Source organism: Oncorhynchus clarkii, chromosome 13 (genome assembly GCF_045791955.1).
Source record: "Oncorhynchus clarkii lewisi isolate Uvic-CL-2024 chromosome 13, UVic_Ocla_1.0, whole genome shotgun sequence".
In the NCBI taxonomy this organism is placed as follows: Eukaryota; Metazoa; Chordata; class Actinopteri; order Salmoniformes; family Salmonidae; genus Oncorhynchus; species Oncorhynchus clarkii.
In genome coordinates, this window is record NC_092159.1 from 29,517,765 (window position 1) to 29,544,053 (window position 26,289).

At 41.4% G+C, this 26,289-nt stretch overlaps 1 protein-coding gene across 1 annotated transcript in view; it reads right to left on the reverse strand.

Moving 5' to 3' along the window:
* Positions 1–19,035, reverse strand: part of LOC139423539 (zinc finger protein ZFP2-like) — a 93,663-nt gene extending 74,628 nt beyond the window's left edge. The window contains exons 1-5 of the mRNA XM_071175136.1: positions 18,909–19,035; positions 18,743–18,822; positions 18,471–18,610; positions 16,673–16,790; positions 8,018–8,285 (exon numbers count right to left, since the gene is read on the reverse strand). Coding sequence (XP_071031237.1) covers positions 8,018–8,285; positions 16,673–16,790; positions 18,471–18,610; positions 18,743–18,822; positions 18,909–19,035 — 733 coding nt within the window. The remainder of the gene's footprint in view (positions 1–8,017; positions 8,286–16,672; positions 16,791–18,470; positions 18,611–18,742; positions 18,823–18,908) is intronic.
* Positions 19,036–26,289: the final 7,254 nt, after the last annotated feature.

Consider the following 26,289-nt stretch of genomic DNA (forward strand, 5'->3'; position numbering starts at 1 on the left):
TTAGTCTTCTGTTTGTTGTGTACTAAATATGTTTATTTTCATTGTTTTTTCCTGTAAAGCCATTGTGCTGCATTCATGCCTGAAATGTGCTGTCTAAAGAAAGCTTGATTTGATTTCAAAAACAATGTTATTTTATTTCACCTTTATTTAACCAGGTGGCCAGTTGAGAACAAGTTCTAATTTACAACTGTGACCTGGCCAAGATAAAGCAAAGCAGTGTGACAAAAACAACACATAGTTGGTTACACGTGGGATAAACAAAAGCACAGTCAATAACACAACAGAAAATGTATATACAGTGTGTGCAAATGGAGTAAGGAGGTAAGGCAATAAATAGGTCATGCTGATTGATGTCTAGGGACCTGGTTGAACTGGGGGGGGGGGGGGGGGGGGTGTTTGAACTTTTTTAAGAGTATGGACCCACACCCCCAGTTGTATTGCCCTTATGGTTGCTATCTATGAAGCAGGAATGTACGGGGTATTGGCTGTGGCAGACGCATTATAAATAAGTCCAGAACAAGACATGCGACCCCAGAACAGTAAACAAGATTTTTTTAATAAAGCCCAGAATATTAAACATAAAAATATGTCTCCTAGGCCAATTCTCGGGGTGCTATGCAGCTCATGTCATGAACCCAATGACAAAAGCCTGGAGGATGTTTTGCGTGAGGCCCCAGAATGTTTTATAGGAGTTTTGGGTACGAGTGAGGGACATATGTCTTACATATACCAACCTGAGGAATCTACGGTTAAGATATTCACAGACCGCGGCCCCAATCCCCTTTATCGGGCAGAACCCGGGAGTTTTTCTCCAGCGCTAAGGATGAGAGAATGGCTTAAGATAAGACTTGCGCTGTGTCAAATTGAACAGGCCCTGAGCTCTTCAAGTTTACCCGGATATGCGTTGGAAGAACTGGTCTGCGGACAAAGTGATCCGATGGCCCTAAGAATCGCTTCAATGGCATATACCCTTGACTCCAAAGTGACAATTTTAGCATGTGAACAATTTGATAGTGCAAATGCGACAAAAACTGTCAGTTCATATGTATTTTCCAAAGCATGCAAGGATGTAAACTTTTTTATGCCTGTGTTCAGTTTTAAATGCCGCGATTATCATATTTTCAGAACACTGATGAATAAGCTGGACAGTCTTTTTCCAGTCTTTTCCAAAATCGTGAACAATTACGGCGATGAGACAAACACAGGATTCACAAACCAGAGGGAGGATCTTTCCCTGGAGTGAAAACGTACGGAGCTTTGATGGAGCGGGCAAGCGTCTTTGCGATGGTGAATTGGAAACGGATAATGGTCAGGGCTAACCAGCCCCTTTATCTGTAAGAAATAGTTTAAAAAAAACACGGTATCTCTTATTTTACCCAATGGCGAAGCAGATCTTGAACAATTTATCGCACTGCTTGAACGCCTTGTTCAGTCAAATTTAGCCGTCATAGCAGATCGGACCCTCGAGCTTGTAGTGCAAATAATACGGCAACCCGAGGGTGGTGGTGGTCAGAGAAGGAAGCTTGATAGCCTAATGCAGTCAGAAATCATAAGCAATAAAAGGCCCTACCTCATAAACGTTCACAATCCAGGTAATAAGCTATGCTTTGCAATAGGCCTAGCGCATTTACTCAACCCTGGATGTACTGATCTGATGGCATTGCAAAAGGCTAGAGAGCTCCAAACGGCCGAGAGTCTCAGTAACCTAGTGGCAGGGTAGCGTAGTGGTTAGAGCGTTGGACTACTAAGCGAAAGGTTGCAAGTTCATATCCCCGAGCTGACATGGTACAAATCTGTCGTTCTGCTCCTGAACAGGCAGTTAACCCACTGTTCCTAGGCCGTCATTGAAAATAAGAATTTGTTCTTAACTAACTTGCCTAGTTAAATAAAGGTAAAAAAAAATAAAAAATACAGGATGCTGTGGCTTTCTCTGACATAGCCAAATTTGAAAACTTTCTGAATATTAAGATTGTGGTTTTGTACCACAGTAGAGCTAATGCAGCTCTCTTGAAGTTCCAAAACAACCCCCAACCGCATCCTCAGATTCTGTACTTTTATGTGCAAAACGAACATTACTACGCCGTTACTAACATCACGCCGTTCTTAGATGCACCATATGTGTACATCCTGCCATACCGGCTACACCTGAAAGGGGGGGCACTCGTGCCGTTATAACTGTTTAGTATGTCAGGATGCAAATTGCCAAATGCAACCCTTAAACTTGACACCCTGTGCGGATTGCCACCGCACATGTCGTTCAACCTACTGTTACGAAAAACACAAAATTGAAACATGGCACCCCAAGGCCTGTAAATCTGTAAGCAGTTGTGACAATAACAAGAAATTCCCAAAATGCCATTGCAATTACAACCTTAAAATAGGTAGCCCTAAACCGCATGTGTGTGGAATCATACATTGTCCAATCTGTAAAGGGCCTTTGAAAAGCAGAGACGCTGAAGTGGTTCAAGAAGTGCCACACAAGTGTTATATTCAGCCCTTGGCTGAAGATGAACATTCAGGGAAATATGTGTTCTATGATTTTGAGACAAATCAGCAATCGGGGGTTCGTTTACCTATTTTTGTATCTACCATGACTTTCAAGGGTGAAAAGTGGTCGGCAGAGGGACCCAATTGTGCACTGCTCTTTCTAAAACACTTCAGAAAACCTCAGTACAGAAACTTCACGTTTGTAGCGCACAATGCTAGAGCCTATGACTCTTACTTTCTTCTGAACCCCTTGATACAGCAAGGCGTGGCACCCAGTGTCATAGCTCCAGGTAGTAAAATCTTGTGTTTTGTAGACCCAGCCTTCAACCAGAGATACATTGACAGTTTAAGCTTCTTACTCATGAGATTGGCTCAAATGCCAGAGGCCTTGGGTTTTGAAAACTCTGTGAAAGGCTGGTTCCCCCACTTCTTCACATCTGAGGAGAATCTACATTATATCGGATCATATCCCAGCCCAGAAATGTACGGGTGTGATCAAATGTCTCCCAAAGAGCGTGAGAGATTCATGACGTGGTACAAGACAGTAAGACATGGCACCTTTGATTTCCATAAAGAGATGGAATCATACTGTGACAATGATGTGGTTATACTTCGAGAAGGATGCCTCAGATTCAGAGAAGAGGTAATCAAAGATGCAGGTATTGACCCTTGCAGTTGTACAACTATTGCATCGGCATGCATGAAAACCTATCGTACACACTTTCTGCCTACATCATCTATAGCTATCCCCTCGCCTGACAACTACCGACGCCAATTCAAGTCATACTCTAGTGGGTCCATTCAATGGTTGGAGTACTTGGCCCAGGATAAAGACATTTTTATTCAACATGCTTTGAATTGGGGGGAGAAGGCGTTTGGCTCTTACCATGTAGATGGATACACCCAGATTGACGGGGTTGAGACCGTGTATGAGTACAACGGTTGTTTCTTCCACGGTTGTAAATCTTGCTTTGTGCCCCAGGCCCTATGTGTTCTAACCCAAAATACTTTTGGGGAAATGTACCAAGAGTTTCAAGACCAATTGGATTCTTTACAGGTTACTTACGGGCTAAAAGTGGAGGCTTTGTGGGAGCACAAATGGGCCGCCCTCAAAAAGTCTGATCCTCATGGTCAAGCCTTCCTTTCCAGCTATGACACACCAGAACCCCTGGAACCACGACAGGCCTTGTATGGAGGCCGTACCAATGCTTAGACAATGCGGTATGTAGCGCAACCCGACGAGACAAGAGGATATGTAGATTTAACATCCCTTTATCCTCATGTAATGAGTTCCTCATGCAATCCTATGGGGCATCCGGAAATTATTAATCGCGATTTTGACTTACCTCAAAACTATTTTGGTTTGATCAAAGCAACTGTCTACCCTCCTAGGGGTTTGTTTATACCAGTGTTGCCTTACAGGGGCCCTCAAGGAAAACTTTTCTTTCCCCTTTGTCGCACCTGCAGTGAAAACAACAACCAGCAAACCCCATGTGATCACTCAGATCAAGAAAGAGCCCTGACAGGGGTTTGGGTCACAGTTGAATTCTCTAAGGCTTTAGAGATGGGGTATCGTGTGGCCAAAATCTTTGAAGTGTGGAACTTTTCCAGGAAATCAGACACTCTTTTTAAAGAGTACATCAAGACATTTTTGAGATGCAAGCAAATGGCTTCAGGCTATCCTGCATTGGTCACAGATCAAGAGAGCAAAGACAGGTACATTCAAGACTATCATGACAGAGAAGGCATACTTCTTGACCCTGACAGAATAGAGGTCAACAAAACCAAACGTAATGTGTCGAAATTGTACTTAAATTCGCTTTGGGCCAAATTATCGCAGAGATGTAATATGCTAACAACATCGATTATTAAAGACCCCAAATAATTTTTGGAATTTGTTTTTTCGGCCCAATACGAAATTTCAAATTTTTCATTCTTGAGTCAAGACATTGCCCTGGTGCAATGGCGACGTAACAAGAAGTGGGTTTTACCCCCGGGTAATGTAAATGTGTTTCTTGTAGCATTTACCACGGCCTATGGCCGACTTGAACCGTACACACTCATGGAGCTGCTTCACAGGCAGGTTCTTTACCGCGACACAGACTCTGTGGTCTATGTAAGCAAACAGGGGGATTGGAGCCCCCCCCTCAGCAACTATCTGGGTGGCTTAACGAGTGAACTTGAAGAGGGTGACCATATCACAGAATGGTCCTCCTAAAAAGAATCACGTGGTGTTGAAAGCCAAAGGCGTGACTCAAAACTATGATAATGCCCCGCGTGTAAACTTGGATTCAATCACACGCTTGGTCGAGGGGTTCATAAATGACAGGAATAGTGACTTGGAGATTTCGAGCTCCTACAAAAAAATTGTTAGGGACAAAAAGGGCTTCCATCTAAGGAATGCCCCACTTACTAAAATATTCAGCGTAGTCTATGACAAGAGACTGCTTTTGCCTGACGGGACCACATTGCCCTTTGGCTACTGACTTATGCTACAAGCCGCAGTGTGTCTTAAAGCTTAAGATATAATGACTGCTGTAGAAGGTTTTGACCCCCGGTTGCAACTACCCTTTTCGGCCTTAATCGCAGGGCCGTCTAATAGTGGTAAAACTTGTTTGGTAAAAAGTATTTTAGAGAATTCTGAACATGTGTCATCTCAAAAGCCTGATAATGTTGTGTGGTGTTATTCTTGTTATCAACCTCTGTATGATGAATTGTTGAAGACAATAAAAATCAAGTTTGTTGAAGGAATACCTGAATCCCTGTCTGATGATGAACCTCTCCCTCCTCATAAAACAATCTGCTGGTTTTGGACGATATGCTATTTGCAGGAAGCGAACATCCCGGAATTGCCCGAGCTTTTACCCAATATACTCATCATAGAAACCTGTCCGTGCTTTACTTGGTGCAGAATGTGTTTCACCAAGGTAAAAATAGCCGCACCATCAGTTTGAACGCCAATTACATGGTTTTGTTCAAAAATCCTAGAGACAAACTACAAATAAACACTCTAGCTCAGCAGATGTACCCGGGAAGGAAATCCTACTTCATGGGGAGCTATGAGGACGCTACCAAAGCACCATTTTCTTATTTAATCGTGGATTTAAAAGCAAATACTCCAGAACACCTGAGGCTACGAACAGGTCTGTTCCCGTGGGAGTGGCCGGCTGCGTACATTCCTAAAAGGTAACTGCTATGTCTCTGCGTTTAAAAAGAAACCTGCCCCTAATGAGAAGCCTAGTTGGGGCTACAGCTAATGAACGGAAGGCCATCTTGGGTCACTGTTCTTCAGATCTCATATTATCCCTATGTGAGATTGCTTTGAATCTTCTCAAAGGACGCATTCCACTCACCCTGACCCAATTTAAAAAATTAAAGAGACAAAAGACCGCGATCAAACTCTTTGCCAATAAAAGAGCCAGTCTTCAAAAGAAAAGACATAGCATACAACAGTCTGGGGGTTTTCTTCTACCTTTACTAAGTATAGCCGTGCCCTTCATCACCAGCCTTATCGCTGCCAGACGTGGGGGTTGAACACAGAGGGTGATGGCCAATAAAATGTATCTGGTGCCACAACAAGAGTTGGATAGACTTAAAAAAAACAAGTGCAGGGTCCTGAAAATATCAGACAAACAGCGGAAAATGATTTGGATACGGCCATGAAGGATATTTTGAATCAAAAAGGATTGAACCTCTATGATAAGGTCCAAAAATACACAAACCTCTTGCAGAGGTATCTGGCCTTGGTGAAACAAGGGGGGAGAGAGACCGGCCATTTAACTATTTCCCTACGGGACCCTTTAAAAGATGACGAGCCTATCGAGAGCCAAGCCCCTGTAATGCCTGTACCTGCGAGCTTACCGTCTGAAGATCAAATGCCTGTTGAAGATAAAGTTATGCATGACTTGTTAACCCATGTTCCGGCACGTAACAGGAAAAATGTTAGAAACATTATGAACAAGACTCAAATTGGGCCGCTACTTGGAACGAAAAAGGAGAGTTTATCCTTCAGGGCTCTGTTGTCAGGGGTTCACATATGCTTGACTTGCTTAAAAGTACCACATCGGCCCACAAGGTTGCTGATGACAGAAGACCTCCAGGGTGGCTTCAGTTTCTTAAGGCCCTGGCCATCCTCATCCTCTCGGGTGTACCCAACTATAAGCTTCGTCAACAGATTCACGCTTTAAAACAAAAACCTTCAACAAGATACAGCACCCCTAAAGATGCCCCAACAACCCCGCCTCCCTATGAAATGAATGATGATAACTCATTTACCCCCCTGAACGCCTCCAGACCTTTTCCTAATCCCGATCTCTCTGGGTGGTTAGACTTTTGAATGACTTTTGAATGACTATGATTAAATTGAATACATTTTATTAGAAAAATTAAGCAATTTAACATTTGTGGCATTCTTGAAACATTTGACGTGAGCTTACGCCTTGATTACACGGTCTTAAAGGACACACATTTGAACACTTTTGATATTTTCTAACAAAACAAGCTACAACGTTATCATTACTTCTTAAATCATACTTATAAAGAGACAACATCTCCAAAAGAAACTCCACGGGCTCTTTGGCATAGGTAGAATACACAGTGGTGACCGCATGTAGTGGAAAGGTTATCTTGCACTTGTTTGATGCTGTAGTATATCTTTGAGCCGTTTTTGGTCAAAAATTCTTTAATAGATTTGGGGAAATGTGAAAAACCGGGGGGAAAGCCGTAGGAATCAAAAAAAGTTTAGATTTTTCTTCCTCCTTCCTCTTCTAATGTCACAGCTAGCCAATGTTCACCCGGCATGTGTTTAGGATGGGTATTGACAATAAACATGACAGGCCGCTCCGGCCATTTCTCAATAGGTAATTCATCACAAGCCAACACTACACAAAACATTTTCCAATCAGTTGGCTCATGAGCCCTTCCAACTCTTGGGTATTCATGTCTTTGCTCAACGATCCTTAATAATAATCCACTAAGACCTGTCTTCGGGTATTCACTTCCAAGATTGAATCAGAGCATGCATAAACAATCATGCTAACGGCACAGGCTAAAGGTGTACGGAAACGTATTTCCAGCCTGAGGTTACCTTGGGACACCACCGAAAGATTTCCTGAGGTGTCATCATCAGGTGATAAATTGAAACCATACAATGTGTAACCCTCTGCAAAATCATTTCTGTCAATAGGTAAAGAGAGATCTTTTAGATGCCTCCCGGTAGCCAGGAATAGATTGTAAAATTCTCCCACACATATGTTGTTATTAAATTGCGGTTGGAAAGCCTTAGCAGGGACCTGACGTCCGTCCTGACAGATAGCTACAGACTCTGCATTGAAGTGTTATTTATTTGATGGGGTACAACAGTTGAACTAAGCTCATGAAGCATGTGTTATACTCTTCAATAATCAATGGCTATAAATGAATAATTTAAGAGTCCAAATATGGATGTAACAATTGCAGATTTCGCCTTTAACACCACACATCAGTTCAACAACTGCAGAGTTTGTGCCTCTGTTTATAAGACAGTACTTACTAGTATTAATCTGGGAACGGTTTCTAAAAACCATCTTATGGCTATGTTCACCGTTAGAACCATTTGATGCCTTAAGATGCCTTTGGGAAACTGGGCCCAGATATCCAGTTTCCTCGTCTTCTTCCTCCTCCTTTTTTGATGTAACAGTCATCTCCCCCTCCTCCTCTTTCACGCCATAAACTGCATCCTCCTCTCCTTTTACTGTAACATCCTCCTGCTCTTTCACTCTGAACGCATCTTCCTCTTCTTTCACAGTAACGGCCTCACCCTCTACTTCTTGTTTTACTGTGATATCCACCTCTTCTTCAGCAGGAGGAGAGTAGCTTAGTGACCGCATGGTCGGGGATGTTAGCTAGCTAGGCTAACGCTAACTGACTAATAACAACACCGCAAATATGAAATTAAATCAGATAACTAACTCGACGACAACAAGGGATTAAAACACAGTGGCTAATAAACAATAACGCGTCTAAAGAGCTTTATTGGTTTGTCTATTTTGTCTCGCAAGCTACCGAGGTGTCTGTTGCTGCTGCTGAAAGAAGCGTTCCGTCTACTAGATTATACGTCACACCAACAGCATTGCCTTAAATTCCCAGACCGCCATCTGCTGACTGGAGTGGGTAACGCTGTTGAGTAAAATTATAATTTTATTAACAGACACGTTAAAGTGTAGGAAGCAGGAGTTTTTACTCACCAGTGTAACAATACAGTGTGGTTAAAGACTAGTTGTAGTAAGCCGGACAGTAGACAATGGACCTGATCGGACAGCTCAGAGCCTCTGCTCTTTTCTGTCCATAAGAACCAATTGCATTTGTGGAAGAGGCATGGCAGGACAGGAGCAAGGAAGGAGGGTGTGGTCAAGCAAGGCATCCCCCGAGGCTAGATGCCCTAAGGTTTTTATCAGAACGGGCGTAGATTAGTTTCGCCTTTTTTCTTTTCCCGACATGAGTTTGTGATGTTGACTTTAAAATTAAAATAGAAGTAAGAAATAAAAAATATGAGATTAAAAAAAACTTAATTAAAATTATAGCTCACAACTGTGCAGGGGGAGAGGGGTGGGGGCGCTAAGGAGTGCATTCACATATATCTACACATTTTCATACACACATAATTGATTGTATTTAATTTTTAGTTCGTATTATTTTTGTATATATAAGTATTATAATTTTTCCTCCTCTAGGTCAGTTTCAGCATTATGTCCCACGGCTTCCTTCAGTGATGGGTTGTGAGTGGCTCTGTTGATGAACTTCTGGCCAATGATTGACTGTCTATTGTTGATTGATGTCAGTCCAGATATGCTGTTAACGTAGTGATTTCTGATGTATCTTGGTAGTCTGTAAGCCATTTTTATTGCCATGTTTTGGACTATCTGTAGCCGATTCATCTGCTGCGGTGAAGCTGTTATCCAGGCTGGTAGGGCGTATTCAAAGAGGGATCGGATGTAGCTGATATAGACCTTCAGCACTGTCTGAGGTGAGGCTCCATATTTTCTTCCGCACATCGTTTTTAGGTGGTTTAGTCTTTTTCGTCCCTCTCTCTCTATGTTCGCTATATGGATTGTCCAGTGCATGTTCTTCTGGAAGGTGACTCCAAGGAATTTTGCTTCTTTTTCTACTTTTATAGTTTCACCGTAGAGTTTGAGATCTATGGGTTTCCTGTTTTTTTTGCTGGTGCTTCTTGAGAAGAGGACACATTGGGTCTTTTGTGGTTTCAATTTTACTCGCCACATGTTAGACCATGTCTCGATCATTTCAATAGACTTCTGGATTTTTTTTGCAGCAAGTTGAGGACATTCGGAGCTGGCCCAGTAGCAGAGGTTATCGGCAAACTGTGAGACTTGACCTATGGTGGGTGGAGGATAGTAAATATCGAATATGTAGAGTAGAAAAAGTAGAGGGCTTAGAACTGCCCCCTGCGGGACACATGCTTCAGGGGTGAAAGGTGAGGATATTGCTGTGGAGACCTTCACTTTAATTGTACAGTTGTGGAGGAAGCTAGTGATGATGTTTCTGATGGAGAGGTAGTTTGAGATTGGAGTCTACCAGCCGGTAACACAGTCCATTGTGCCACATCTTGTCAGCTCGGGCGGCAGGGTAGCCTAGTGGTTAGTGTGTTGGGTTAGTAACCAGAAGGTTGCAAGTTCAAATCCCCGAGCTGACTAGGTCACGACAAATCTGTCGTTATGCCCCTGAACAGGCAGAAAATAATGTTTTTCTTAACTGACTTGCCTCGTTAAATAAAGGTAAAAAAAATAATAATAATTAAAAAAAAAAGCCAGCTTGGTGGATTCCAAGGAGGCCCATTTCCTCAGTGTGGCCGCTCAGTCTTTGGGTGAGTACTCTCTCAAATAGCTTCCCGACATGGCTGATTGGTCTGTAGCTTGTATGATGATGCTGTCAATCTCCTGGTGCTTTGTTTTTTAGTTTTTTTCAGGTGAGTCTTGATTTCTTCAATGCTAACTGTAGTCACGATATGGTTACCTATGAGTACAAACAGTTGTGTTTTTGCGTTATTACATATGTATTAACTTATTTCCGTAAATCTTCTAAACTACCCACAATGCAGTATTTCACAACGTCATATAGATGATCTACTCTGTGCTACTGAGTTTGTATGCCAGTGTAACGGTGTAATGAAGTTACATTTTTTAACCTTTAACCTTTATTTAACTAGGCAAGTCAGTTAAGAACAAATTCTTATTTACATTGACGGCCTGCCCCTGCCAAACCCTAACCCAGACGATGCTGGGCCAATTGTGCGCTGCCCTATGCGACTCCAAATCACGGCTTGTTATGATACAGCCTGGTTTTGAACAAGGGGCTGTAGTGACGCCCCTAGCACTGAGATTCCGTACCTTAGACTGCTGCGCTGCTCGTGTGTTTACATGACACTCAGTGTAATACACTCAGTGATAAAGGTATGTGATTCTGGGTAATCCACCGCAGATTTTTGGAGAATTTGAAAATTGAGTGGTCCTGGGATAGAAATGTATAAAGTTGACATTACATCATAAAATCCACGTTTTAAATCATACATTAGCAATTCATGTTTAATAACTACTGTTGCGGGTTTGGCGTCAAATAAGCCTCTCTTTGTATGTTATTTGCCGAATCTCAGTTTTCCATGTGTTTTTTTTGCTAAAGTTCCTTCTTTCAAGTTGGTAGCAAACTGGAAAATGTATCTTCTTTAGGTTTGCTATTTTTATCCTGTCGTCTACTAATCATTCATCCCACACTGTGTGTCTCATCAATGCAGGCAATTTATGACAAATATATAAAGTACATGTTTTATAAACTCATGAACACCAGCGAGTTTATTAGCCCAGTTTTGTTAGTTTAGGTGTATTATACTTATTCGCCACTAGAAGGGGACATTGAGTAATCCTTCAGGTTAATTTGATAATTTTTGAAACTAACATGGATGACAGTTTATTCTGATGTTGTGAATATGAGACACATGGAAATAGTGTATTTATTTTTATTATAGTAAATTAGGAATTAGTAGGAATGGTTAAATCCACTATACAATAACTTTGATAGACATTTCAACTGTTTTTTTGTTAGTATATTATAGGGCAGATTTATGTAGAATTGCTGTGGGAGTGCTATTTATATCCCGTCACTACTGATCATTCATCCATACTGTGTGTGTCCCATCATTGCAGCTTTGGAAATAAATGAACTATCCATTCATTGCACCTTCCTGTGTTGACTCACTGACTTGAGAGACGGGACCAGGAAGGTCACACTAGGTCAATATCTAGCTCAAGCTTGCAAACGTTAAACACACCTCCATCTCCATTAACTTCATCACACCTGCCCAGACCCACGAGAACACACCTCCATTGCCATTAACTACATCACACCTGCCCAGACCCACTAGAACATACCTCCATCTCCATTAAATACATCACACCTGCCCAGACCCACTAGAACACACCTCCATCTCAAGCGCCCGCATCAGCACCATTTTATTTCTCTCCGTCACCCACTCACTTTCAACTTTTAGATAATAAAGCATTTTACCTTTCTATTGTGTTAACAACAGAAGATTGGTTGATTTCCAGGTTTTAAGTATAATATGGCTGATTAGAAAAGTATCATCCAACCATTGGGTATCTCACTGCATCCTCATATGCCATGTTTTGAAATATACAGACAGACAGATTAAAAGTCATTTTACATTATAATACTGTATACAACGTTCTAACTCCTCCCATAACTTTATGACATCATAACATTCCCAGAAGGATTATTGAGTCATTGTTAGTTTTACACTTAAGCTATGATTCTACCATTGTGCTGTAGAATTTGTGAATTATGTCTCTTGTATAATAAGGGACTATCATTTGTCCCAACATCACAGGCCACAGACTTTGATACAGTTAAAGAATTCCAAAAGTGATTTAATGGAGTTTCACCCTGTGCACCTGCCAATTTAAATCCATTAAATGAGACAAGTTACCAGACAGGACATATTGCTGATGCTCTTCCTATTGATAACCTAAGTGTCAATTAACTTGTGGGCGGTGGTGGTGATGACGGCCTATTGGATGATGTCGTCCATCGGGATTCCCCAAAAAAGAAGACTCTCTGGATTGATCACTGGAGTCAGATGTGAAGGAGGAGGTTGATCATCAGGAGTCAGATGTGAAGGAGGAGGTTGATCATCAGGAGTCAGATGCGAAGGAGGAGGTTGATCATCAGGAGTCAGATGTGAAGGAGGAGGTTGATCATCAGGAGTCAGAGGTGGAGGAGGAGGTTGATCATCAGGAGTGAGATGTGAAGGAGGATGTTGATCATCAGTGAACCTCTAGGATTGTGGCTGGGCTGGAGTTTCCACTTCCAGCTTGGTCATATATTTTGATACATTGAATGTTGATATTTTGAACCTATGTTATATATTTGTACCTCCTGTTTCATGAAGTCATGTCATTAAGTACTGCCCCTATATATACAGTGCATTCTGAAAGCATTCAGACCCCTTCACCTTTTCCACATTTTGTTACGTTACAGCCTTATTTTAAAATGTATTAAATCATTTTTACCCCTCATCAATCTACACAATACCCCATAATGACATCACAATACCCCATAATGACATCACAATACTCCATAATGACAAAGCAAAAACAGGTAAATAAATAAAACAATTAGATTTTCTTTCAAAAACAAGGACATTTCTAAGTGACCTCAAACTTTTGAATGGTAGTGTACATCTGTGTATTGTTAAACCATGTAGGAGCAGTATAGACCTAGTCTGTTCATTATATACATCTACATGTATACGGGGCGGCAGGGTAGCCTAGTGGTTAGAGTGTTGGACTAGTAACCGGAAGGTTGCGAGTTCAAACCCCCGAGCTGACAAGGTACAAATCTGTCGTTCTGCCCCTGAACAGGCAGTTAACCCACTGTTCCCAGGCCGTCATTGAAAATAAGAATTTGTTCTTAACTGACTTGCCTAGTTAAATAAATAAAAAATAAAAAAATACATGATGTATTGTTACACCACGTAGGAGCAGTATAGACCAAGTCTGTTCATTATATACATCTACATGATGTATTGTTACACCATGTAGCAGCAGTATGGAGGTACAGTGGGGGACAAAATTGTTGACACCCTTGATAAAGATGCGGTAAACGACTATAAAATAAAGAATTCAAATACTGAGCTATATTGTATGTAAAAAATAAAGGGAAATTATATGATTTTATACGAATACAATTGCTCAGAGAAAGAGATTTAGTTTAACTTGTAATTCTCAAAAGGTAGGGGTCTGAATTATTGCCACCCATGTTTTCAATTCTTCAGCACCCTCCCCTTGGGAGGATAACGACACTGAAATGTTTTATGAGATTAGAGAACACATTGGGTTGGATCTTAGATCATTCCTCCTTACTTGATCTCTCCAGGTCCTTGATTTATTTAGTCTGCGCTTGTGGACTGCCCTGTTCAATTCAAACCACAGGTTTTCAATGGAGTTCAAGTCCGAAGACCGAGATGGACATTGGAAATGTTGATTTTGTGCCCAATTAACCATTTCTTTGTGGATGTTGATGTGTCTTGCTGGAAGATCCACTTATGGCCAAGTTTCAGCCTCCTAGCAGAGAGGTAACCAGGTTTTGGGCTAAAATATTCTGGTAGTGGGTAAAGTTTATTTATTTATTTTATACATTCATTTTCACTAATCTCTATCAAGGCTATCAATAAGCAGGTGCTTATTTTGATATCTAATTATTTCTAAATCTGAACTAATCAAACAACACTTGTTGCTCTTTGTTCATATTATTATAACATTCATATTTAATGGAGAGGAAAAAAATGTTTACCTAAACTGCTTTATAATATTATAATTAATTGAAGAAGAAAAAAAGTTAATATGATAATATATATAATATAATGAAGGATAAAAAAAAGTTTAGTCAGACCACTTGAATGAGAGTATCTCTTGTCACATTGATTACAGCTAAATGGCTTCTCTCCTGTGTGTGTTCTCTGGTGTGATATCAGGCTACTTGAATGAGTAAAACTCATCCCACATTGATCACAGCTATAAGGCTTCTCTCCTGTGTGTTCTCGCTGGTGTTTTTTAAGATCTGATGAAGATTTGCAAAGTTTCCCACAGTCAGAGCAGCAGTGAGGTTTCTTTCCTGTGGGTCTCTGACGGCGTTTCTTGAGGTGTCCTGATGTGGAGAGACTCTTCTCTGCCTTGTCAGCTACATGATGTTGCCGAGGCTCCCCAGAGGATCCACGATAGTCCCGTCTCTCTCCTGTGTGAATGTCAAAGTCAGACAGTCAATATAGTGAATGTTTTAAAAAATACATATATACAAAATTTGACAAACGTCTTCTAAGTCTTGTTTTAGTTTGATTTTGGTCCACCAGCCACTGTAGCAGGCAGATGAAAGAAAATACCAGCCACTGTAGCAAGCAGATGAGAGAAAATACATGCCACTGATTTTTTACCAGCCCAAATAGTTTTGCCATGAATGATTAAAAATCACAACAACAAGAAATGAATGAGCAGCTTGGCAATGTTTGTAAAACAAGAAATGTAAGTAAGAAGTCATGTGGTATATTGCTCAATGTAATTACATTTTTGTGACCCGAGTCTTTTAACCAATGTGTTAAAATAATACATTTAGATTGTTACGGATACAGGTATCCTGTGTGTGTGTGTGTGTGTGTATATCCTATGTTCTTTTCTCTCCTTCTCCCCTCACAGGTGAAAATCATCACTCCCCAATCAGTCACCAATCAATCATCAATCAGAAGACACACCTCCTCCTGTTTCCTACCCAATCACAGTTCCTTTCCCTTGGTTTAAAAACCCTGTCAGTTGTTTGCTCTAGAGCTCAATTGCTCTGTAAATGCCATGTCTGTAGAGCGCTATGGTTCACGCTCTCCTACTATGTCGCTCTATCTTGTGCTCTTTATGTATTGAGCTCTCTTTTGTTTGAGCACCTCTGTATCACCTTGTCCTCACCTGTTAGTATTGTTTTTGGTTATGGTGTTTGAGTGTTTGTTTAATGATGGGGAAACAAGACAAGTCACCCATGGGCATACACTACCTGTAGGTAAACTTTGTTAACACTAGTTAGAACTGGGTGGACCACCCACTGTATTTTTGGTTAGTTAGTTAGCTGTTGTTGAAATAGGCTCCTCAACCTTAGGGGTGTTTTTGAATATTTATCATTTCTTTCCTTGGGTCCAGCCCCCCCCCCCCCATTACCGTGTGTTTTCTAATAAACCATGTTTGACGGTAATTTAGTTGTCTGTGGTTATTTTGTTCTCACTTTTACTTTTTCACTATTATAATTTGCATGAGTTATGTTACGGGTCTCGTTCCCATCTCCCCTAGACTGTCGGGCCAAAACATAGATACAATAGTAATGATGAACAGTTGTACAAGTGAACATCAAGAATCAACAAAGTGCCTCCATATCACTACACACCACACTGTCCTGCCAGATAAACTGCTGACGTATTATCATAGTTCAGAGCTCTACGTTGACATGTGTTCCTGAGATTATATACTGAACAAAAATATCTGAAGAGAATTTCTGTCTGTAATAATGCCCTTTTGTGGGGAAAAACTCAGTCCGATTGGCTGGGCCTGCCAGCACACCTGCCCAGTCTTGAAATCTGTGGATTGGGGCCTAAATTATTTCAATTGACTTCTATGAACTGTAAATCAGTAAAATCTTTGAAATTGTTGCGTTTATATTTTTGTTCAGTATAGTTAGGAGCTGGACAATTCCACAGTAACCGAATCACACTCTGATATTTCACTTTAAAATGTATGCAAAATAAAAACCATTGGTGCTTTAAAACCACGTTTGTGTACAGGTCGCAGTCACAAATGAGAACTTGTTCTCAACTAGCCTACCTGGTTAAATAAAGGTGAAATAAAATAAAATAAAAACATCAGTTCAACAACTGCAGGGTTTGTGGCCCCGTTATTAAATGAGTATTTACTGGTGTTAATCTGACCTGTCTCCTCCTCTCCTTCCTCTTTCACTCCAAAAACTGCATCCTCTTTCTCTGCCTCCTTTTCTTTTACTGTAACATCCTCCTCCTCTTTCACTCTGAACGAATCTTCCTTCTTTCACTGAAACGTCTTTCTCTTCTTTCACTAACAGCCTCACCCTCTACTTCTTCCTTTACAGTGACATCCTCCTCTTCCCCCTCTTTCACAACAATGTTCAGCCCCAGAGCTTCTTTCTCCGTCCAGCAGACCGCATCTTTAACAGGAGGAGAGTAGTTTAGGGTAGTTTAGGGATAATAGCTAACGTTAGCTAGCATTAGTGTGGTGCTAGGCTAATTTATCAAGCCAACTAAGTTAGCTGACTAACAACTTAAATATGAATTGAAAAGTAGATACGATATAATTATGTTGATTACACAGTGGCTATACACCGACACAGTCCAAAGAACGTCAATGTTTCGGCTGTTTTGCAGCTCATTCACCAAGCAAGCTACTGACTGAGGTGTCTGACTTGTTGTTGAAGAAGCGTATGTGGATTCTTTGAATATATGAAAATATGATGAATTGTATGTGTGTGTATAATTATTACTAAACATTTGAAGTTATACTGGGAATATAATTAGATACAATTTAAACAACCCATATGTAGACGAACGTAGGTTTTGAGTTGGTATCTTTAATCAATCATTTGATAAAGATGAGGTTTAAGCATTATTAAACAGTCTACAAAGTCTGGGCAGTTGTCTCAAACTGGTGGGAGTGTGTCCACTTTAGGGTAAATTACCCTAACGATGTAACTATAAAGTGCTTCTTGGATTTTTATCCGTCCGGGTACAACATTTGAAATAAAACTGCCTTAAGTCCTGGGGGGGGGGGGGGTCTTCCCAGGATGAGAGGAGTTGCTATATTTATTGAATAAACCTTTTTCCATAAAGTTAGAGTGAACCAAAATGGCTGACTAGCTGTTGATGTTGAAGGGTCCCGTCCACTAGATTATACATCACAGTGGCAGAATCACCTGAAAGCCATCTGCTGACTGGAGTTGGTATCGCAGTTGAGAAAATACTTTCAGACAAAAAGCGACTGCCCCTAAAACACAACGACTCCCTTTGAAAACAGGCGATGTGCCATCAGAAACATAAAAAATGTACTACAAAGTGTAGCTAAATAGAATAACTTTGGTCATACTCACTCAGCACACGACGTCCAAGGAGGTCGAATTAATGGGCGATATCAGGTCTGTCGGTTGTGCCTGCTATTTCGCCCCAAAATAGTCATCCCAAATTGGGCTGTGTATAACCATGTAAATGTCTCTCAGACAAGGTGACTTTTATCAATATACACTCTAAAAAGTAAAGGTTCCTGGAGTATCCTGTAGGGGTTCTTCAAATTGAAACTGTGGGGGAACCCCTAAAAGTTATTTGAAGAACCTTTTGTGAGAACCCCTATAAGTTCTTTGAAGATCCCCTTATCATGGTTCCTCAAAGAACCTTTTGGGGTTCATTTTTTTACTCCTTGTCCACCCTCCCTCCATTATAAAAACATATTATAATAATATTGACAACACTGTCTTAAATAATTAATTGTTTATTTAGTGGCACCACAAATGTGAATTAATATTTACAAAACAACTTACCAACATTTCTGCAGACATGTCAGACCATATTAAATAATACATTTACTTTGTATAGTGCTTCCATGACATTAAAAAAATAAAAATAATAATGACGTACAATAAAACATACATTAAAAATGAATCATAGGTAAACTAACAATATTGTAGACTTGATGCTAAATACAGATTTTTCAGCTTTAGTGTGTATATCATATTCACTTAGTTGTGTTAGGAAGTTTGTCTTTATGACTAACTTCACCCCAACTTCTCTTCTCCCCAGAACACAGTAACTTAACAACATAAGTGTTTTTCTGACATTTTGGGGAAATTTAAGGGAAAATAAAAAATACAGCCGTAGCAGAGCCTCAAGTCCCATGGAGACGTCCTCGAGGGCGTGGATGTTCTCCCCATCAAAGGCCAGCGGGATTTCACTCTCGTGGTGAAATGGATTTCCGCCGATGTGCAGTAAAGGAGTGAAGAGCGGTGAAATCTGTCAACAAAAGTAAGAAAAGATTAATACACAAACAATTAACAAAGAACAGAACAAATGTTCAGCTGTAGTTATATATAAGCATACACACTTATGTTTATGAAGAAACAGATGATTGGTGCATAGGCATACCTTGTCACGGACATAAAGGCCACTCGGGTCCTCATTGAAGAGGTTGGGCAAGAGCAGAATCGCTGCTGTGGTCTCCAGTCCTAGTAAAGTAAAGCAATGATCTTACTACACTTGCTAATTTTATTACAAAATACATTAGAGAAAGGGAAGGAATAAGAGCAAGTACCTCTTCTGTGTTGTCCTTCAGGGACTGTCAAAAGCAGGATGATGTCCTCACCCCTGCCTCGCCTCTCTACCTCTGATTGTCCTTGAATTATCTTTTTGTCTATATCCATTCCATGGACTTGATTCATTTCTGAGAAGATCTGAAAAGATAATTTGCACACATTTGTATGCCAATAGATTTCAGTTTGTATTGACCGCTAGGTTAAATGTAGGTTAAATGTACACTTCAAATGCAGCTGTCCTACAACAGATCTGTACCTTCTTCTTGATCCCAATTGAATGCAAAATAGAAGAACATATTGGAGAAAGCACTAGCCAATACAGTACTGCCATACAGTAGCAGAAGTGCCATACAGGCCTAATATCACATTTCAATATATCTTTGTACACACATTGTTCAATATATTAACAGGCTGACTTGAAAGATTATATGCAATATTTTTCTGTGTGGCAATACTGTGTTTGGATTCTGAAGGGCATTTATACAAAAGAGGATAGTCTAGACACTATTAATACCATTACGCATTTGAATCCCATACAGCTACCATCTAAGCTATTAATTTCCCTCCAATATGGGACGTAGATGTAACGTTTCCAAAATGGGATAGTATTGTCCATGTAACGTTTCCAAAATGGGATAGTATTGTCCATGTAACGTTTCCAAAATGGGATAGTATTGTACATGTAACGTTATGCCCCCATGTGAGTTGATAGTATCGCATGCTGTAGCAGGCTATATAAAGAGGAAGACCTCCATTGACGATTCAGTTCGTTGTAACATCTCGTCTGGACAGGTCACCGTCGTTACTTAGTTAGCTAGTTAGTTAGTTAGTTCATTATCACAAAAGTGAGAACTGCTCTAGATTGGAAACTTACGTTAATGAGAGTGTAAAGCCATGTTGGCTTTATGGAAACGATATACAATATATGGGAAATAATATAGTTGAGGGAAATAATCCAAACCTAGTTGTGACTAGTTAGGACATAACGGTATCTTGCTAGATAACGGTACTGTACTGTAGCTCATACAAGGCCGACGGTCAAACCCGGCTTTCTAATATTTACGGTAATTAACTATAGTAACGTTATGGAAGATATTCACAGAAAACCATAATTGTCTTCGTTATTCATTATTAGTATGTTATATTATATTGTTATATATAAATTATTTCAAGACATATTCAGAGGCAAACATCAACCCAATTTAACCTTTTAACTTGTTGTCGCATCCAAACTTGTCACCATCGTTTTCAGTTGTAATTGCGAAGTTCCCGGAAGAAGTCCAGCAACAACGGAGGTTTCTCGATGAACCCACCTTCTAACAAGTTCTTTGAAGAACCTTTTGTCTCAGGCCAATATCTCAGGCCAATATTCTACATAGTTTAGCGCATAAAACGTAATTAACTACTTGACTTGTCTGTGTTTCTTTTACACCTGCTATGAAAAAGAGACAGAAGAATACACGATGGTCAATGCAATCAGGGATCCTTGGGTCATTCCTACCCTAACCTTAACCATTTTAAATGTCAACTAAAATGGGCTGGGGACGTCCCAAGGATGTGTCTCTACCTGAAAATACACAACCTAAGTGATTGATAGTTGGTATTCAGCAGTCATAAAGCCTTATTTACTTTAATGAACAACTAAATAGTGATTTTGTCAGACAGCATAGACAGCAGCTCTCCACTTTATTGACTGACTGATCCATTCATCCTTCCATCCCTCCTCAGCCTTCCTCTCCTCTGAAGACCCAGTGAGGATGGAACTCAGTTAGAGAGCTGTTGAGGGACTGGTTAGGAAGAACACTTCTACAGCCAGAGAGGTGAGATGTCACACGTGGTTTAGATGGTAAATATTTATGTCCCCTTAGCGGTTCATCACGTAAGCAAAAGGGAAAATGTTCCATCATCTATGTTTATTTACAAATTGTCCACTGATATTGGTGTAATTTCTCACCCCTATTGGCTGTATGAAAGTTAATTTCCCCTCAGGCACACATTTATTTGATATTATGAAGGTAATTTGTGTCAAATGTACTTTTCCCCACATCTCTTTACATTGCTTATTTATATTCAGTGGCCAGACTCAAATTCCGAACACAATGCCCATCCTGGTAGATCTGAACCTAATGCAGCTTGGGGTGATCAGTTGACAGAAGTCACATTTAGGTGCCAGGTGTAACTGAGGGCATAGATGCTCCATATCCATTACTTTGAATGTTATATATAACATGACTAAATATGTTTCTTTCTGTGTTGCAGGGACAGTCAAGAAATGGAACAGCAAGGCGACAGAACATGACATAAGCAGAGCTGTGGGAGTCCACCTCAAGCCCCTGGTAGAGCCGGGGGTGGTGTTTACCACTCCACCACGCCTTCAGCAGGCTTGAAAAGTGATACTGTTTTTCTAAGAGGGACCTTAGAAAGTTATTTTTGATACTGTCTCAAAGCTAACTAAAAAGCAGCATTCCCCAAGTGAGAATGGCTTTCACTTCAGCAGTAAAAATTCATGAACTTCTTTGAGGAAAAGCTCATGATCATTAGAAAGCAAATTACGGACTCCTCTTTAAATCTGCATATTCCTCCAAAACTCAGCTGTCCTGTGTCTGCACAACTCTGCCAGGACTTAGGATCAAGAGAGACAATTAAGTGTTTTAGTACTATATCTCTTGACACTGATGAAAATAATCATGGCCTCTAAACCTTCAAGCTGCATACTGGACCCTATTCCAACTAAACTGAAAGAGCTGCTTCCTGTGCTTGGCCCTCCTATGTTGAACATAATAAACGGCTCTCTATCCACCGGATGTGTACCAAACTCACTAAAAGTGGCAGTAATAAAGCCAAACCTTGACCCAGAAAATATAAAAAACTATCGGCCTATATCGAATCTTCCATTCCTCTCAAACATTTTAGAAAAAGCTGCTGCGCAGCAACTCACTGCCTTCCTGAAGACAAACAATGTATATGAAATGCTTCAGTCTGGTTTTAGACCCCATCATAGCACTGAGACTGCACTTGTGAAGGTGGTAAATTACCTTTTAATGGTATCAGACCGAGGCTCTGCATCTGTCCTCGTGCTCCTAGACCTTAGTGTTGCTTTTGATACCATCGATCACCACATTCTTTTGGAGAGATTGGAAACCCAAATTGGTCTATACGGACAAGTTCTGGCCTGGTTTAGATCTTATCTGTTGGAAAGATATCAGTTTGTCTCTGAATGATTTGTCCTCTGCCAAATCAACTGTACATTTCGGAGTTCCTCAAGGTTCCGTTTTAGGACCACTACTGTTTTCACTCTATATGTTACCTCTTGGGGATGTCATTCGAAAACAAAATGTTAACTTTCACTGCTATGCAGATGATGGATGATGTGGATGACACACAGCTGTACATTTCAATGAAACAAGGTGAAGCCCCAAAATTGCCCTCACCAGAAGCCTGTGTTTCAGACATAAGTAAGTGGATGGCTGAAAACGTTCTACTTTTAAACTCGGACAAAACAGAGATGCTTGTTCTAGGTCCCAAGAAACAAAGAGATCTTCTGTTGAATCTGACAATTAATCTTGATGGTTGTAAAGTCATCTTAAATAAAACTGTGAAGGATCTCGGCGTTACTCTGGACCCTGATCTCTCTTTTGACGAACATATCAAGACTGTTTCAAGGACAGCTTTTTTCCATCTATGTAACATTTCAAAAATCTGAAACTTTCTGTCCAAAAATGATGCAGAAAAATGTATCCATGCTTTTGTTACTTCTATGTTAGACTACTGCAACATGCTCTACTTTCTGGCTGCCCGGATAAAGCACTAAATAAACTTCAGTTAGTGCTAAACACGCCTGCTAGAATCCTGACTAGAACCAAATAGTTGATGATATTACTCCAGTGCTAGCCTCCCTACACTGGCTTCCTGTTAAGGCAAGGGCTGATTTCAAGGTTTTACTGCTAACCTACAAAGCATTACATGGGCTTGCTCCTACCTATCTTTCCGATTTGGTCCTGCCATACATACCTACACATACGCTACGGTCACAAGATGCAGGCCTCCTAATTGTCCCTAGAATTTCTAAGCAAACAGCTGGAGGCAGGGCTTTCTCCTATAGAGCTCCATTTTTATGGAATGGTCTGCCTACCCATGTGAGAGACACAGACTCGGTTTCAACCTTTAAGTGTTTACTGAAGACATTTCTTCAGTGGGTCATATGATTGAGTGTAGTCTGGCCAGCAACGAACCGCCATTGCTGTCTCTGCCTGGCCGGTTCCCCTCTCTCCACTGGGATTCTCTGCATCTAACCCTATTACAGGGGCTAAGTCACTGGCTCTATCATGCCGTCCCTAGGGGGGTGCGTCACTTGAGTGGGTTGACTCACTGACGTGATCTTCCTGTCTGGGTTGGCGCCCTCCCTTGGGTTGTAGCATGGCGGAGATCTTTGTGGGCTATACTCGGCGTCGTCTCAGGATGGTAAGTTGGTTGTTGAAGATATCCCTCTAGTGGTGTGGGGGCTGTGCTTTGGCAAAGTGGGTGGGGTTATATCCTTCCTGTTTGGCCCTGTCCGGGGGTATCATCGGATGCCCCGCCACAGTGTCTCCTGACCCCTCCTGTCTCAGCCTCAAGTATTTATGCTGCAGTAGTTTGTGTTGGGGGGCTAGGGTCAGTTTGTTATATCTGAAGTACTTCTCCTGTCTTATCCGGTTTCCTGTGTGAATGTCAGTATGCTCTCTCTAATTCTCTCTTTCTTTCTCTCTCTCGGAGGACCTGAGCCCAAGGACCATGCCTCAGGACTACCTGGCATGATGACTCCTTGCTGTCCCCAGTCCACCTGGCCGTGCTGCTGCTCCAGTTTCGACTGTTCTGCCTGCGGCTATGGAACCGTGACCTGTTCACCGGACGTGCTACCTGTCCCAGACCTGCTGTTTTCAACTTTCTAGAGACAGCAGGAGCGGTAGAGATACTCTTAATGATCGGCTATGAAAAGCCAACTGACATTTACTCCTGAGGTGCTGCACCCTCGACAACAACTACTGTGATTATTATTATTTGACCATGCTGGTCATTTATGAACATTTGAACATCTTGGCCATGTTCTGTTATAATCTCCACCCGGCACAGCCAGAAGAGGACTGGCCACCCCACATAGCCTGGTTCCTCTCTAGGTTTCTTCCTAGGTTTTGGCCTTTCTAGGGAGTTTTTCCTAGCCACCGTGCTTCTACACCTGCATTGCTTGCTGTTTGGGGTTTTAGGCTGGGTTTCTGTACAGCACTTTGAGATATCAGCTGATGTACAAAGGGCTACAATATATCACAAAAGTGAGTACACCCTTCACATTTTTGTAAATATTTGAGTATATCTTTTCATGTGACAACACTGAAGAAATGACACTTGCTACAATGTAAAGTAGTGAGTGTACAGCTTGTATAACAGTGTAAATTTGCTGTCCCATCAAAATAACTCAACACATAGCCATTAATGTCTAAACCGCTGGCAACAAAAGTGAGTACACCCCTAAGTGAAAATGTCCAAATTGGGTCCAATTAGCCATTTTCCCTCCCCGGTGTCATGTGACTCGTTAGTGTTACAAGGTCTCAGGTGTGAATGGGGAGCAGGTGTGTTAAATTTGGTGTCATCGCTCTCACATTCCTTCATACTGACTGGTCACTGGAAGTTCAACATGGCACCTCATGGCAAAGGACTCTGAGGATCCGAAAAAAATAATTGTTGCTTTACATAAAGATGGCCTGGGCTATAAGAAGATTGCCAAGACCCTGAAACTGAGCTGCAGCACGGTGGCCAAGACCATACAGCGGTTTAACTGGACAGGTTCCACTCAGAACAGGCCTCGCCATGGTCGACCAAAGAAGTTGAGTGCACGTGCTCAGCGTCATATCCAGAGGTTGTCTTTGGGAAACAGACGTATGAGTGCTGCCAGCATTGCTGCAGAGGTTGAAGGGGTGGGGGGTCAGCCTGTCAGTGCTCAGACCATACGCCGTACACTGCATCAAATTGGTCTGCATGGCTGTCGTCCCAGAAGGAAGCCTCTTCTAAAGATGATGCACAAGAAAGCCCGCAAACAGTTTGCTGAAGACAAGCAGACTAATTACTGATTACTGGAACCATGTCCTGTGGTCTGACGAGACCAAGATAAACTTATTTGGTTCAGATGGTGTCAAGCGTGTGTGGCGGCAACCAGGTGAGGAGTACAAAGACAAGTGTGTCTTGCCTACAGTCAAGCATGGTGGTGGGAGTGTCATGGTCTGGGGCTGCATGAGTGCTGCCGGCACTTGGGAGCTACAGTTCATTGAGGGAACCATGAATGCCAAAATGTACTGTGACATACTGAAGCAGAGCATGATCCCCTCCCTTCAGAGACTGGGCCGCAGGGCAGTATTCCAACATGATAACCACCTCAAATACACCTCCAAGACGACAACTGCCTTGCTAAAGAAGCTGAGGGTAAAGGTGATGGACTGGCCAAGCATGTCTCCAGACCTAACCCCTATTAAGCATATGTGGGGCATCCTCAAACGGAAGGTGGAGGCGTGCAAGGTCTCTAACATCCACCAGTGGAAGAGGACTCCAGTGGCAATCTGTGAAACTCTGGTAAACTCTATGCCCAAGAGGGTTAAGGCAGTGCTGGAAAATAATGGTGACCACACAAAATATTGACACTTTGGGGCCAATTTGGACATTTTCACTTAGGGGTGTACTCACTTTTGTTGCCAGCGGTTTAGACATTAACGGCTGTGTGTTGAGTTATTTTGAGGGGACAGCAAATGTATACTGTCATACAAGCTGTACACTCACTACTTTACATTGTAGCAAAGTGTCATTTCTTCAGTGTTGTCACATGAAAAGATATACTCAAATATTTAAAGAAATGTGAGGGGTGTACTCACTTTTGTGATATACTGTATATAAATAAATTTGATTTGAACATGATATTAAATTCACGCCTCCCTGGAAGCCCCGCCTTCCACAGGTGATGAGCGTGAGGCTCGGGTTTCTTACTTAAATGTAATACCACTCTTCACCGACCCAGGAAGGAACTCTTATAACTCCCTTCAGGGGATCTGACCTGACCTCAACCCCTCCTTCGCCTAATCCACAGATGTCCATCCGCTTCCCCTATAGCAATCCTGTGATCTCCTCCCGTCCACCCAGCACAGCCACTCTGTCTTTCTACAGATCTCACTCCTTTATATACTCTGTATCTGATCTATCATGTCTTTAATATCTCAATGTTCAAAGTGTAGCCCGATTCCAACAATAGTCATAAAGTTACACTCCCTTTCAGTCTGTCAACTTCGGTAAAACATACTATGGGAAAATACAATCATTCCCCATGCCGACCTAAACGAATACTAAATGAAACGGCCCCTGGCA